General features: G+C 30.2%; 1 protein-coding gene across 1 annotated transcript; it reads left to right on the top strand.

The window, feature by feature from the left end:
* Positions 1 to 16,540: 16,540 nt before the first annotated feature.
* On the top strand, positions 16,541 to 16,855 carry LOC139901561 (uncharacterized). Its single transcript, XM_071884256.1, has one exon. It carries the CDS (start codon positions 16,541 to 16,543, stop codon positions 16,853 to 16,855), a length of 315 nt encoding a protein of 104 aa, XP_071740357.1.
* The last annotated feature ends 396 nt before the right edge of the window (positions 16,856 to 17,251 follow it).

Raw genomic sequence — 17,251 nt, forward strand, 5'->3', positions numbered from 1 at the left:
TCCAACTCGTACGATCAGATGAAAGATTTTTGATATGAAATAGATTATAGGATGTAGATTAGTACCCTGCAATACATGGTTTACATATGCATATATATTACTAAAATCCCATAAGTTACAGAGGAATCTAAGGAAGCTGTCAGGAAAAGTCTATAGTAACAGATACGCTAAGATATGAAGTTTGTCTATACACTATCGATGCACTAAATGCAGTAAGACGTGTCTAGACTTAAGATGATAAGCAAGTGATTCCCTAAGAATGATAAGCAGGTAATTTTCGACACGAAATGATAAGCAAAAATTTTGACATGCAGACACGGTCGAAGTCCAGACCCACTAATGCATCTAAACAACTATCAGTTAGACACACTAATACAAGACCTGTTTTGCTACGACCAACACTCTGATACCAACTGAAAGGACCTATCCTAATCCATCTGGACGAATACATTACATTTGGTTACATCGCTAGGTACTTGACCTCTATATGATACATTTTACAAACATTGCATTCGTTTTTAAAAGACCAAGTTTCATCACATCGAAAGTTGATGACATGCATACCACTTCATAATATATCCAACTCTAATCGACTTAATAATAATCCTGATGAACTCAATGACTCGAATGCAACATCTTTTAAAATATGTCATGAATGACTCCAAGTAATATCTCTAAAATGAGCAAATGCACAGCGAAATATTTCTTTAATACCTGAGAATAAACATGCTTTCAAGTGTCAACCAAAAGGCTGGTGAGTTCATTACTTTTTCATAATCAATCATTTTCAATAATATAATAGACCACAAGATACTCATAATTAGAAAACAACCTGTGCAGGTCTATTCCTGCTGTAAAATCATTCATATGAAGAACACCGGAACCTTTCAAACAACTCACCAACGGTAGCTAATGCGTAGTGCAATGATAAAATCATCTCACTGTGGAAGTTAATACAATATAATTCTTACAACGGGGGCTAATGCGTACGCAATGTGATGTTATGCGAGGTGTAGTACGAAATACTATTATTTTTATTACAAAATACGATACAAATTATACAAGTTTTATTTATTTATTTATGGAATATACCTACACCTTACTACAACACTTATAGGCAGTGTACCTAATCGTAGAGTAGTGTAGTTTTTAGTAAGTCTTGTTCGTTCCACAGGGAGCTAGTGATACGTACTATATTTTTAACAACTATATTTATATAATATATATATATATATAAGTAGTAATAATATTATATAAAAGGGGGGTTTTACCGTTTAGTAACCAGTTTGTCGATTTTAAATAAAGCGTAAAGATAAATGACGATAATATAAATGACAGAATTTAAATTGCGATAAAGTAAATTGCAGTAATTAAAATGACAATAAATAAAGGTACAATGAAATATGAAATAAAAGTATTATGCTTATTTAAACTTCCGTAATCATGATGTTTGACGTTTTGATTTTAATTTATTACCATAGGTTAATTGTCCTTTGTCCTGGATTATTTGATACCTATTTGGTTTTTGTCCATAATAGTCCATCGGTCATAATTATAAAATGCTCGTCAAATTAACCTTATTCCCGAAGTCAAATATTCCAATTAATTAGGGATTCGAACTGTAACAAGGTTTTAATACTTTGTTTAATGATTACACCAGGTTATCGACTGCGTGTAATCCAAGGTTTTATTACTTTGTTAACAATTACATCAATTATCCTTGTATGTAATCCACACCTGTTATAATTAGTCCATGAATATTAATTTACCCACTTGATCAGAATGAATAATCAATTACCCAACCCGAATAATTAATTAAATGATTGTAAACGATGTCGTATAAACGTCACTAAGTAGAACATTCGTAATCAATTTAATAATTATTAGTTTAACTAATTTGAAGATAGGTTCGACAGGTTTCAATGAGTTATCGTTCAATTAGACAATACCCCCTACCTATTAATAGTCAATAGTCCAATGTTCACAAGTGTCAGTCTTTTGTCCAAACCTTAATTATGGTACAAAATCTAATAACCCCATTTTAATATTTAGTCCAACATCACGATTACTTTGGCTCAAATAAGCATAATAATAACTTAGTTATGAGACATTAATTTAAAAAGGAAGAACATAGCTTACAGTGGTGATTAATCGCATAGCGTCGCATGGACAGAATTTTGACTTAAAACTCGTAAAATATTCTTACAATAACCTTATTATTATTAACTTAAAATTAAAATTATATTATAAATATATATATTTTTACGTTACATAGAAAGGAAAAGAAAAAGATGTGTTTTCATCTGCTGAACTCGTGGCCTTTTATAGGCAGATTCTGAAATAGTGGGCTCCGCGAGTGCGGTACTTTTGTGCCTTACAGTTCCGCGAGTGCGGAGCTTCGGATTCCAGCTCACCAAATTGAGTTAAACTTGGGCTGCTGAATATTATAATATATAATATAATAATATATAATTTCATATAATTATATATATATTATATTATATTCTTGTGCATAGTTGACTTGTAATTTTAGCTCCGTTGAGTTGTACGTTGATGCTCGGTTTATGTCTCAGTTCCGAATTTTCGAACGCCTTTTCGTACGCTTAGATATCTTGTACTTTGCATTTCGCGGCTTGTACTTTTATCATTTTTAGACATTTCTCATCATTAAATTGAGCCACTTGAATTATATCTTGTACATTTGAGCTTTTTGGTCATTTGCGTCTTCAAATCGTCATTTTCTTCTTTTGTCTTCGCACTTATTTATTTAAACGAATATTACATAAAAATAGAACAATTACAACTAAAAGCTTTACATATTGGAAGGATATTATGCCTAAATATATGTTCATTTGGAGCACTATCAAATATCCTCACACTTGAACGTTGTTTGTCCTCAAGCAATACAGGACTTGAAATAATATAATACATCATACGAATCACTTCTTTATTCTTCAAACTTTGTACATCAGTGATTTTGATACAGCGGTATAAACAATGATAGTAACGATGTGGTTTACAGTCTCACATGACTATGAAAATTTAGATCCTTAAGGAAATTAAATCTTTATGAAAACATTTGATCTTTTGAAAATTCATTCTAGCTTTTACCCTAGATAAGTTTTCCGAAATAACCCTTCACCGGTGTTTGTAAATTGTTTGTGGGTTTTGTGAGTTTCAGATTTTAAAATTTTAGCTCAAAACTTGCGGTTTTATGTCACCCACTTGCTAACCTTGTATTTAGGAAAGCACACGTCCATTTTACTTGTCCCGTATATTACCTTTCGGTAAACTACCGTCCGGTTGTAAAGGAAAGCGTTGAACAAGCAACTATTAAGGCAATGTCTAATGACTTGCAGATGTTTATGGTCCACAAAGTGTCGAATGCAATTACTATCCTTTGTAGGAGAAATAGTAATGATCACCCTATAAATCTTTCGATCTGGCACAAGGTCCTGTCTCCGACCATGCTATGCAACCACCATTCTTATGGTTGACACCCGATTTGGTTCAGGTGACCTAATGAATTTCAGGTGAATTCCTAGGATTTTACGTTCAATGGTAATGAACGCATTGAAAATAGGTTTTCAGAAAACAAATCGGTTTTAATTTGATCAAAATATTTTCTCGTTCAAGCTCGAGTTTAGATATCATCGAATTTCATGAGTTTGTAATTCTCAATCTTTAAAGTCAATCTCAAGGATTGAGTAATATCAGGCTTAAAAGCTGATTTTTAATCTTTAAGGAGATTATCCTTTCTGGGGGTCTGATTCATTAGTCTTATCAAGCTAATTTGCATGGCACCCTCCCCATTTTACGAGACAGATCCTCTCATGGTTAGGATAAGTCTGACCACATGGCGACCCTGTTTGATGCTGAGGTCCGTGGATTTCCAGCTGATTTTCGAGAAAACTTTTCAAGGTTTTTCGTAGACTCTACAATTGGTCTGGACGACAACTTCCTGACCTAAATCAAGAAGTGCGTGTCTTTTTCGGAAGACTTTACTTCCTTTTAATGATGGAATTGATTCATCGTGTAGATCCATCTTTCTTTCAAATATATTACAGTAAATCGGGTAAAAATGATTAGTTTAGTCCAAAGCAAAAGTACCTGCAATAATCTTGTACAAATATGTGATATATGTTTTGAAGAACTTGGTAAATTCTTCCCACACTTAGCTTTTATTTATTCTTTTCTTTGCCTTTTTATTATCCTTTATTCCATTTTAAATGAATTCAAGCGTTTTGGGTTGTTTCTCCATTTATGTTCTCTCCGATGTAACAACAATTTCGGTATTATAACCTAGTTTTATCGTTCATAAATATGTATAAACATGATTTTGAATTCATTTAGTTGAAAAATTTTTAAATTTTCACAAAATTTGGCAATTAAATTAAGTGTAAACCCGAGAGAATTTATAACCCTTCCCCATACTTGAGATCATGCAATGCCCTCATTTGCATGAAATCAGACTATAATTATAAATTCATGAGGGTGATTAGTGTAGAAAAGTGATTAAAAATACCGAGTTTGCAAACATATTGTTTTATATCACATTTGATATTTTACGTTTTGTCGTTAAAATTAGTAGCTTTTGCTGAACTTAATGTCAATCTTTGAAAGTGCGATGTTTTACCCTGTTTTGTACTAAGATAAGCTACAAACATACATAATATATATATATATATATATATATATATATATATATATATATATATATATATATATATATATATATATATATATATATATATATATATATATATATTATAAAACCTTTATTTATTAAAACAATTTAAATGAATAATTTTTTAAAATTTTTTTGCTTTTACTTTAGGTAGTTTCGGTATGTTTACCTAGTCCGTCCCTCGACAAAATTTAAATTTTGTCATTTTTAAAGCAATTGTATTAAAAGCAAAGATTTTTGGGTTTCTTTATTTTTTTTGGTATACTTTAGATCAATAAAATTAAAAATAATGATAACAAAATTTTTCGCCCCGCCCTCGGGTAAAGCAATTTCGGTTCCATGACCTAGTCTTCAACTTACGATGAATTTTAGAAATCATTTTTTTAAAACTTAATTAAATAAAGTAATTTTTGTTTTTTTTAAAATCACACAAAAATTAAATTTAAAAATGCAAATTAATTTCATACAAAACCTACAAAAAAAATTCAAAATGGGGGGAGAAAACTAGTTCTTTAGTGTCTGCTAGTGGAAAAGACCAATCGGATTCCATTCTCGGAACTATACGAGAACAGAACAACTAACCCTAGACAGTATTTTCTTTTTAGAACTTTTGAATCTCCCCACACTTAAGTAGCTGTGGTTTTGAAATTTTGATTAACTTCATCGTCAATTTCTTTTGGACCATAATCAGCTTGCATATCTGTGACTTTTGCTTTAAGCCATTGGTCGGATTCCTGTGTAATATCCACAAATTCAACTAGTTTTGCCTTTTCTTTAGGTGAAAGATTGGATACTAATCGGTTACATAACTTAAAGTTCCCATTGATTCTAGCATCGCGAATCCGTTTAATAAGTTTCTTCATTGAACTGTTAATAACGGAGTTATTTAATTTTGTATCAACAACGGGGTTCTTTGTTATCAGGTCATCATTAGGTGTTACTTCATTTTCTCCACACTTAGGCGTTTTATTATTGTTAAGCACTACCGTTGGAGTTGGTAAAACAATATGGTTCTTATCAATCGTTTTTGTTAGTTCAACGATTTTGGTTGGTGGAGATTTAGTCTTTCGACTCACAAAGGTGATCGATTTGTCACCATCACTAAGTGTCATTCTACCCTCTCTTACATCAAATAACGCCCTGGTGGATGCTAAGAACGGCCGACCTAAAATTAGAGGAATATTTGAGTCCTCTTCTATGTCAATGACAATAAATTCGACTAAAAAGGTTAAATTACTCACTTGAACGGGTAGGTTGTCAGCAATTCCAACTGGGTGCCTAATGGTTTGATCAAAGAGTCGAACACTCATCTCTGTTGGACTTAACTCACCTAATTCTAATTTCTTATATAATGAAAGAGGCATAACACTCATACTCGCACCTAAATCTGCTAGTGCATCATACATGACACAATCACTAAGTAGACAAGGAACAATAAATTCACCCGGATCACCCAACCTGGGTGGAGGTTTCGGTGGAACTGTCTTCTCCGGGTTTATTTTTACGGTTTTTATTTCTTGCACTTTCTTATTCTTCTTCTTCTTCTTTCCAAAGGTATCACAAACTTTATTACCTATCACTTGCTCATACTCAACTCCTTTTCTTAGAAATGGGATGGGTGGTCTGTATGGTGCCACCACTGGCTTTACATACTCGGGTGGTGGTGGTGTTGTAACTTCTTCATTGTTACTCACATCGAAAACCTTATCATCTTCTGATGCTGGTTTTTCAGAATTTGTTGATACCATATTAACATTCTCATTCTGAGGATTTACTTTAGTATTACTCGGTAGCTTTCCTTGTTCCCTCTCACTCATCATGCTAGCAAGAGTACCTACGTGTTTTTCTAGATTCAAAATAGAAGCTTGTTGAGTTCTTAGTGATTGATCAAACTTCTCATTTGTTTGGGTTTAAGATGTAATAAATTGTGTTTGAGATTCCAGTAGCTTTGCCATCATTTCTTCCAGATTTGACTTTTTCTCTTCGGTTTGTTGCGGTGTTTTATACAAGCTAGGTCTTTGTTGATTGAAATTGTTGTTTTGAGTTGGTTGGTTATTCGAACATTGTTGGTTGTACGAGTTATTGTTGGATCCATTTGGATTGTAAAGAATGTTTTGATTTCAATTGAAGTTTGGCCTTGGCGGTTGATAATTATTTTGATAATTATTTCCCGGCCTTTGGTTCATGTAGGAAACATTCTCACGTTGTTCCATCGTTTGTTCAATGTGACAATCTTTCGTTAAGTGTGGCCCACCGCATTGCTCACAACTGATTCGTATTGTGTGAATATCTTTAGTCATCTTTTCCATTCGTCTCTCGAAAGTATCTATTTTTGTGAAAACGGAATCAAAGTCATGGCTAGAATCGGCTCTAGACGCTTTAGATGAACGAAAGATATCTTTTTTCTGGTGCCACTCATGCGAGTGGGAGGCTGTATTATCAATTATCTTGTGAGCTTCGGTAGCGGTTTTCTTCATAATGGAACCACCAGCTGCTATATTGATGTCTTTTCATGTAGTAATATCGCATCCTTGGTAGAATATTTGTACTATTTGATAAGTGTCTAAACCATGTTGAGGACATCCTCTCAACAACTTTCCAAATCTTGTCCATGCCTAATATAGAGATTCATTTGGCTTTTGCGTGAACGTAACAATTTCTCCTTGAAGTCTCACGGCTTTAGATGCCGGAAAGAATTGTTTAAGAAATTTCTCAACTAAAACATCCCATGTGTCAATCGCTCCTTCAGGTAACGATTCTAACCAATCTTTGACTTCTCCCTTTAAAGTCCAGGGAAACAACATGAGATAAATCTGTTCATCCTCAACTTCTCTGATTTTGAATAGAGTACAAATCCTATTAAAGGTTCGAAGATGTTCGTTTGGATCTTCTTTTGGCGTACCACTATACTGGCATTGATTAGTTACCATGTGTAGGATTTTTCCTTTGATTTCATAATCTGGCGCATTAATGTCTGGCTTAATAATGGCGTGACCTTGGCCCGTGCGTATGGCTCTCATTCGGTCTTCCATACTTAGAGGTTCCGTTATTTCCATATTTGAAATTGTTGAATCTGAATCACTAGAGGATTCTGATTTAATGGTTTCTTCCTCGACAATCTCTGGATGAGTGATTTGTGGTTCAGGAGGAATGATTAGTGGTTCAGGATCTCTGAATTGTCCCTGAATATCCTCCAGATTCTCAATTGTGAGGTCGAGTTCAAAAAATGGATTATCGGAAATTTGAATTGGAGTATTTGGTCGTCTAGATGATGATTCTAAAGAAAAATCAACGGCAACAATGTTGGCTAGATGTTTTGATCGAGTTACAGGTGGTGAACGTATGAAAAGTGGTGAACGTTTTGCTCGGTGCATTCACTGAATATCCTATTAGTTATAAAAGATAAAAATTATATAAGCTATCAAATTAATAGACTTTTCTGATTTTGCCCACGTTTCGAATAGCCAATAGATGTAGCAGGTAGCCAGGACCCTTTAAATCGGAAGCCCACAACTCGCCACTAACAAATCCAACTATTACTACGAACCAGAAAATTTGGATGTCTATTAATTTAACCGCTTAAAATAATTTTTCGTCGAACTTTTGAAATAAAAATCTATGTCCTAAAAACTAGAGCGTCGAGAAATAAGAGAAAGAAAAAGAGCATCGAAAAATAAGAGGCGAAAAACAAACGTCGAAAAATAATAATAAGAAAGTAGAGCGTCGAAACTTAAAAGTCTAAAAACTAAATATTAAAACTTGCGTCTAAAGGTATTAAAGCTTAAAAGGAATTCTAAATCAAAAACGGCAATTACTTAAAATGCACTAAAATTTATTTTAAACTAAGGCGATAAGTGACGTCGTAAGATTCTAAAGCGCCTAAATCTTAATCTAAAGAAAAAGCACTTAAGGGAATTTACGGCAAAGCTTAAGAATCTAGAAATATAAAATTACTACGGCAAAAACTAAGTTTAAAACTAATTACGAACGATAAATATACAAATTACGATTAAACGATAAATATACAAATTATAACTAAAAATGATAAAAATACAAATTTTATAAAAATATTATTTTTATATTATATTTTATAAAATTATTAATCTTAATAATAATATTTAAACTTAAAATTACAAATAAAACTAAAACTAAAAACAAATATATTAATTGTAAACCAAATTAGGGTATAATAATAATGTTAATTAAAAATATAACCCTAATTCCGTAATTAATGAAGTCCAATGTTCAACCTGTCAGACGGCTCCGCGAGTGCGGATGGTTTTTGCCCAAAAAGCTCCGCGAGTGCGGAGTTTGCAGATTCAGATGCTGTGTAGGCTCAAACTGGTTCGGCAGATTCAGTTTATTATTATTATTATTTTTTTTGATTTTTTTTTCTTTTTCTGATTTTAATTTTTAGAAAATATAATTTAAGTAAAACTTATATTTTAACAAAAATTACTTATTAGTTTTTGTAAAAAAAATTAATAAAAACTTTTTAATTTAACACTTAAAAATATAGATATATATTTTTTTTATATATATATTTTTAAAACTTATATAAATATATTTTTACAAAAATAGCTTAAAAACTAAATTTTTTTTATAGCATTCTATGGCGTCCCCGGCAGCGGCGTCAAAAACTTGATGTTATGCGAGGTGTAGTACGAAATACTATTTTTTTATTACAAAATACGATACAAATTACACAAGTTTTATTTATTTATTTATGGAATATACCTAAACCTTGCTACAACACTTATAAGCAGTGTACCTAATCGTAGAGTAGTGTAGTTTTTAGTAAGTCTGGTTCGTTCCACAGGGAGTTAGTGATACGTACTATATTTTTAACAACTATATTGATATAATTAATATATATATATATATATATATATATATATATATATATATATATATATATATATATATATATATATATATATATATATATATAGTAGTAATAATATTATATAAAAGGGGGGTTTTACCATTTAGTGACCAGTTTGTCGATTTTAAATAAAGCATAAGATAAATGACGATAATATAAATGAAGAATTTAAATTGCGATAAAGTAAATTGCAGTAATTAAAATAACAATAAATAAAGGTACGATGAAATATGAAATAAAAGTATTATGCTTATTTAAACTTCCGTAATCATGATGTTTGACGTTTTGATTTTAATTTATTACCCTGGGTTAATTGTCCTTTGTCCTGGATTATTTGATACCTATTTGGTTTTTGTCCATAATAGTCCATCGGTCATAATTATAAAATGCTCGTCAAATTAATCTTATTCCCGAAGTCAAATATTCCAACTAATTAGGGATTCGTACTGTAACAAGGTTTTAATACTTTGTTTAATGATTACACCAGGTTATCGACTGCGTGTAATCCAAGGTTTTATTACTTTGTTAACAATTACATCAATTATCCTTCTATGTAATCCACACCTGTTATAATTAGTCCATGAATATTAATTTACCCACTTGATCAGAATGAATAATCAATTACCCAACCCAAATAATTAATTAAATGATTGTAAACGATGTCGTATAAAAGTCACTAAATAGAACATTCGTAATCAATTTAATAATTATTATTTTAACTAATTTGAAGATAAGTTCGACAGGTTCCAATGAGTTGTCGTTCAATTAGACAATACCCCCTACCTATTAATAGTCAATATTCCAATGTTCACAAGTGTCGGTCTTTTGTCCAAACCTTAATTATGGTACAAAATCTAATAACCCCATTTTAATATTTAGTCCAACATCACGATTACTTCGGCTCAAATAAGCATAATAATAACTTAGTTACGAGACATTAATTTAAAAAGGAAGAACATAGCTTACAGTGGTGATTAATCGAGTAGCGTCGCACGGACAGAATTTCGACTTAAAACCCGTAAAACATTCTTACAATAACCTTATTATTATTAACTTAAAATTAAAATTATATTATAAATATATATATTTTTACATTACATAGAAAGGAAAAGAAAAAGATGTGTTTTCATCCGCTGAACTCGTGGCCTTTTATAGGCAGATTCTGAAATAGTGGGCTCCGCGAGTGCGGTACTTTTGTGCCTTACAGCTCCGCGTGTGCGGAGCTTCGGATTCTAGCTCACCAAATTGAGTTAAACGTGAGCTGCTGAATATTATAATATATAATATAATAATATATAATTTTATATAATTATATATATATTATATTATACTCTTGTGCATAGTTGACTTGTAATTTTAGCTCTGTTGAGTTGTACGTTGATGCTCGGTTTATGTCTCAGTTCCGAATTTTCGAACGCCTTTTCGTACGATTAGATATCTTGTACTTTGCGTTTCGCGGCTTGTACTTTTGTCATTTTTAGACATTTCTCATCATTAAATTGAACCACTTGAATTATATCTTGTACATTTGAGCTTTTTGGTCATTTGCGTCTTCAAATCATCGTTTTCTTCTTTTGTCTTCGCACTTATTTATTTAAACGAATATTACATAAAAATAGAACAATTACAACTAAAAGCTTTACATATTGGAAGGATATTGTACCTAAATATATGTTCATTTGGAGCACTATCACAATGCAAAATCATCCCTCCGAGGGTAGCTGAAATGGGGGCTAATGCGTACGCAATGCAAAATCATCCCTCCGTTACCAACTACAAAGTCGACTATAATACAATACAATACATTGGGGGCTAGTGCGTGCATGCAATGCAAAATCATCCCGCCGATGGTAGTTAAAACGGGAGCTAATGTGTACGCAGTGCAAAATCATCTCTCCGTTAACTACTAAATCGAACCTCTGAATCCAAATAATTCTATCATAGAATGTAGTTTTGAATATTTGTGTCTATTTCTTCAATCATTTATAAAAGCAGTTCATGTATTCTCAGTTCAAAAATATATCTCAAAAGCATTTAGGAAACGGTTATAAAAACAGCGCATGTATTCTCAGTCCTAAAAATGTAAAGAGTAAAAGGGAGCAAATGAAACTCATGGTACTGTATTTTGTAGTAAAAATACATATGACGACATTGAACAATGCAGGGTTGGCCTCGGATTCACGAACCTATATTATTTGTATATATATTAAAACATATACTCGTAATCAAATAAATTTATATATTATTATTAACGATGTATTTGTTATATTTAATAATTTATAAGTTTCTTTATTTATTTATATATTTTCATTTTATATATAGAAATATTAATGTAGTTAAATTTTGTAATTTAGATATATATTTTCTTTTTTATATATATAATCTTTATTTATATACTTATAATCTTAACAACGTTATTAAAACTTTTATTTTCATAATTAATATTATTTTTATAATAATGATATTAGATAATACTTGTTAATAATAATAATGATAGTTTTTAATTATAAAGGCAATCTTGTTATGTATGAAATTTTCAGTACAAAAGTTAATCTTGATACTAATAATAATAAAATATGATAATAATAATAATAATAATAATAATAATAATAATAATAATAATAATAATAATACTAATAATAATAATAATAATTATAATAATAATAATAATAATAATAATAATAATTATAATATCTATAATAATAATACTTTTACTAATAATGATGTTAATAACGATATTACTAATAATAATGCTTCTAATAATAATAATAATAGTAATAATAATATATTATTTAGATTATGACTTAATTATAGTTTTACTCATTTTCATATTTGTATTCATAATTAATATGTATATAATTATAATCATTACTATAAATTTTTATCATAATACTAATAATAATAACAATAACTAATAATAACAATAATATTAACAACAATAATGATAATAATAAAAAAGATGATGATAATAATAATAATAATAATAATAATAATAATAATAATAATAATAATAATAATAATAATAATAATAATAATAATAATAATAATAATAATAATAATAATAATAGAAGTAAAGATAACAAGGTATACCCTTTAAACTCCTTTTCTAAAAAGAATTGGCCCAATCGAGGTTCGAACCCCCCGACCTCTCGAATACCCGACACTACACCAGACCATCTGCTCCATTTCATTTATCTGTTTTAAGACCCACTCGAATGTATATAGCCCGTATAACTATCCTGACTTCTTCTTCTTCATTAAACCGGACGACATGAAATTCTTAATCAAAACAAATGATTACAAAATTAAAAATGGTTTTAGGATTTATAACTAACCAGAACGATTAGAGCTTCAATTGAATTAATTTAAACAGAAACAAAAATAAAATAAAAAATCGCTGAACAGACCAAACTATACGTTCATGAACTCATAATTGCTTTTCGAATTTAAGAGTGTTTTAGACAAAGCTTGTAACATGGAAAAGTTTCTAAATTGTTCATACAAACTTTCTGGATCGTCAATTTAGTTTGAAATATCAAAACATTTACAAATTTCACTATGAACACAATATTTGACTTTTTTTTTGAAAAATTACTTTGACTCCAAAATTCGACCTTGATTCTGAAAATTAACACTTGAAACTTTGCAGAAAGATCACTCATTATATTCCTAATAAAACTGCATTTAAGGATTTGGGAATTTGATTTGATTTCGAAGATTTAAAAAAATATACAAGAACAGAGGTAGCGTCTGTGTTCTTGGGGATTTTTGATGTTTTTAATCAAATAAGGCTGTAAGGAGTAGTGGTAATAGATAGTTGGTAATGTTAGGTGTTATTGGTATCACATATCACTGAAATCGAATCGTTTACATAACAAATTGATGTCGACAATTTATAAATCCAATTCAGAGAAAAATAAAAAAAAATTAAAAGGAGAAAGGGATTGGCAACGTATTTTGTTTGTTAATGTGATCCTTTGGAATCAAATCGTACCAATTACAGACAGATTAAACAGTCTAGACAAGGACAGGGAACTGAATTCGATCTGCTTATGATTCTATATACATTTAAATTTAATTTTTGTAATTAATCTTTATTGATTATAATACTTATTAAATAATAATAATTAGTAATATTAATAATAGAATTTATAATAAGGGTATTAATAATAATAATAATATTAATAACAAAGTAATACTAAAATCATATTTATAATATTGATAATATTAGTAATAACAGCAATATAAATGATAATTTTTATAATAATACTTATATTAAAAATGATAATAAATAAATAATATTAATCTTAGTGTAAATAATGAAATTTTTAATAATAATAATAACTAATGGCATTTAAATTACAAATAATTTTACTTTTAATTAATCATATAGTAATATTTATTTAAATAATCATAACCTTACAATTATACAATAATAATACTATTATTAATATTAATAGTAACACTGAAAGTAATAGTAGTATTACAACAACTATATCAAATATCACATATAATTAATTATATAATATTTATATATATACTGTATATATATAATATAACTTACAGAATATTTAATATTATACATTTTAATATATTAAACTGTACAATTACTCATCAATTAAGTATAGAGATCGTATTCATTTTAATAGTAACTTTTTATCTGTTTACATTTTTAACTCTGATGATTGTATTGTGTATATATATATATATATATATATATATATATATATATATATATATATATATATATATATATATATATATATATATATATATATATATATATATATTATTTCTATTCATTATATAAACTTATATTTATGTATATATATATATATATATATATACTTAGATCTTTAATATCTAATATTTTATTTTATTTAATTCTATTGTGTCAATTTTATTTTATTAATTCAAAATATTATGTATACACTCATATTTATATTTATATATGTATATATACATATTATCTACAAACAAATGTTCGTGAATTGTCGGGAACAGTCAAAGGCCAAATGATTTCATTAAATAATTTAAAATAAAAAAAATTGAAATTCAATTTACTAGACTTTGCTTATCATGTCGAAAACATAATAAGATTAAGTTTAAATTTGGTCAGAAATTTCCGGGTCGTCACAATACTCTTTATGGTGGAGTATAATAATTCTGTTAAGAGTTATGATTGTGTGTGAAAACAATGATTGTCGGTTCTTCACAATGTTCGATGAGGATGCAAGTTTTGTCTCTTGGGAGATAATGTCAACGGCATGGAGATGAGGATCTTGAAGTTGTCGTCGAGGAAGCATCTACGTCAGTTATCCTTTCAATGTGGAAACATGGTTATCTTCTTCTATCCAATGGGTGAAGATTTGGTGGTTATAGGTATTGGTTAGAAGAATGAGATGGTTGCTTAGTGTGGAAGGATGTTATCCCACATAGGTGAGAGGGAGAAGTTGGAGGTGGGTGACTTGGTTATAAAAGGAGGGCTAAGTCTTCATTCCAATTTGCATCAATCAATACACTTTAAGTATTTGATTATTTCTTTCTTTCTTACCCTTGTTTGAGAGTTGTATTAGCTAAATACTTTAGAGAGTGTAGTTGGCTTAAGAGAGTTATCTATATCATTGTAACAATTTGTGATATAGTGTATTTATCTCTTTGGAGGTCTATGGTTTTTTCCTGTTTTGGAGTTTCTAAGTTAAATTCTTGTGTTGTGAATTGTTCTTATTTCTTTACTGTTATTGTTGGACTGGGTGATGAGAATTAGTGAGGCCGTAATTTCTCAACAACAACACGTAAGATCACCCTAACCGATTGCGTCTTAATCGCACCTATGTATGTCAAACACGCAAGACAGTCAGTGTATCTTGCTTGTTTATTGTCGAACCTTATCACTTGTAAGGTACACACAATACACAAGCTGGGGTGATTGATTAATTTAATGTCCTTTAAAAACGTTAAATATATATAAATAAATGTTGTATTTAATACAATTCAACTAATTAACCAAATTTCAATTCTATGCAATGTAATTCAATCCAGTTCGTATATAAATAGTAAATGTAAATATATATGTGCATGTATGTAATCTAATCCCATCCACCTTTATGAAGGTGAATACAATAGAATCAGTTACATGAAATTCAATTCAATTAAATTCAAATAAATTGTTTGTGTATATGTGTGCCTATATAACAATATGCTCTAAATCTTATTGTATGCAACTTGAATCAATACTATACGAATAATCATGCAGCCTTCTACATCCTTTATCCCTTGTGTCATTCTAACCTTCACATTATCCTTCCTTACAACATCAGCCATAAACTACCATGTCACAAACGAGGCCGCTAACACCCCGGGTGGTATTCGTTTCACAAATGAAATCGGAATAGAATACACAAAGCATATAATGGGAGAAATCAATAAATTCGTATGGTACACCCAGTGGCGGATCCAGAATTTTTTCCCACCGGGGGCGAAATTTTTTTTAAAACCATAGCAATTTTTTTAGTAAAATATGGAGGTTTTGGGGCAAAATTTGAAGATTTGTGGGTAAAATTTGAAGATTTGTGGGTAAAATTTGAAGGTTTTGAGTCAAAATTTGGAGAATTTTGAACAAAATTTGAAGGTTTTGGGGCAAAATATAAAGCTTTTGGGGCAAAAAAAAAATTCACCGGGGGCAAAGTCGAAAAATCCAAAATTTTTACACTAAAATTTCGAAATCCACCGGGGGCGGGCGCCCCCCCTCCTTACACTCTAGATCCGCCTCTGGGTACACCATCTTACAACAAAACGATCCCTCTGATCAAAAGCACTTGGACGACGTAAACGTTTACATTGTAGAGTATAATGGACCCGAAGTAGCAATTAATTGGGGCAATAACAATATCAATTTCAGTTCCACTCACTTAAGTAAGTACGAAGGAGACGCTAAATGGGAATTTACGTCCCTTATGTACCACGAAATGACTCATGTTTTTCAATGGGACGGCGAGGGTCGTGCACCTAGTGCGTTGGTTGAAGGGATTGCAGATTTTACAAAACTAAAAGCAAATTATGCGCAACCAGGATTTGCAAAACCGGGACAAGGGGTTAGTTGGGATCAAGGTTATGATTTTACGGCGCGTTTTCTTGAGTATTGTGATGAGATTCTTCCAGGATTTGTTGCAAAGATTAACAAGATGATTAAAACTAATTATGATGTTAACTACTTTAAAGACTTGACTGGGAAATCCGTGGATCAACTATGGAAAGAGTACAAGGCTAAGTATGGAAATTGAGCATTGATATATGAAATATGAAATTGTAAACACATGAATAATAATATAATTCGTAATACTATATTTGATTTAACGAATAACGATATACAACGACAGTATATATAATAATACCAAATCCCATAAACATGGGATATGAATACACCAAGACCCAAAATTTGAAAAGTAAGTTCATTAGGTTTGCTTAAAGACTCAAATGGATCAAAACACGTAATAGAGAAATTTAAACAACGCATCTATTAAAAAAATTCAAAAAACCAAGAATCTTTTGTAAGCTAGTACCTACGACTTTATTTGGGGCCTCTTGATCGACGACCGTTATCGGAGGTGGACTTAATCACTTGGCCACCCCGCTGACATCATCATGTCGGCCAGGGTTATTCACGGTAGCCGGACCGG

This window comes from Rutidosis leptorrhynchoides, chromosome 3 (assembly GCF_046630445.1).
Source record: "Rutidosis leptorrhynchoides isolate AG116_Rl617_1_P2 chromosome 3, CSIRO_AGI_Rlap_v1, whole genome shotgun sequence".
Classification (NCBI taxonomy): Eukaryota; Viridiplantae; Streptophyta; class Magnoliopsida; order Asterales; family Asteraceae; genus Rutidosis; species Rutidosis leptorrhynchoides.

What these genes read in the sequence shown, in the direction of transcription:
- LOC139901561 (XM_071884256.1), top strand. Translation starts at nt 16,541, where the DNA reads ATGACTCATGTTTTTCAATGGGACGGCGAGGGTCGTGCACCTAGTGCG.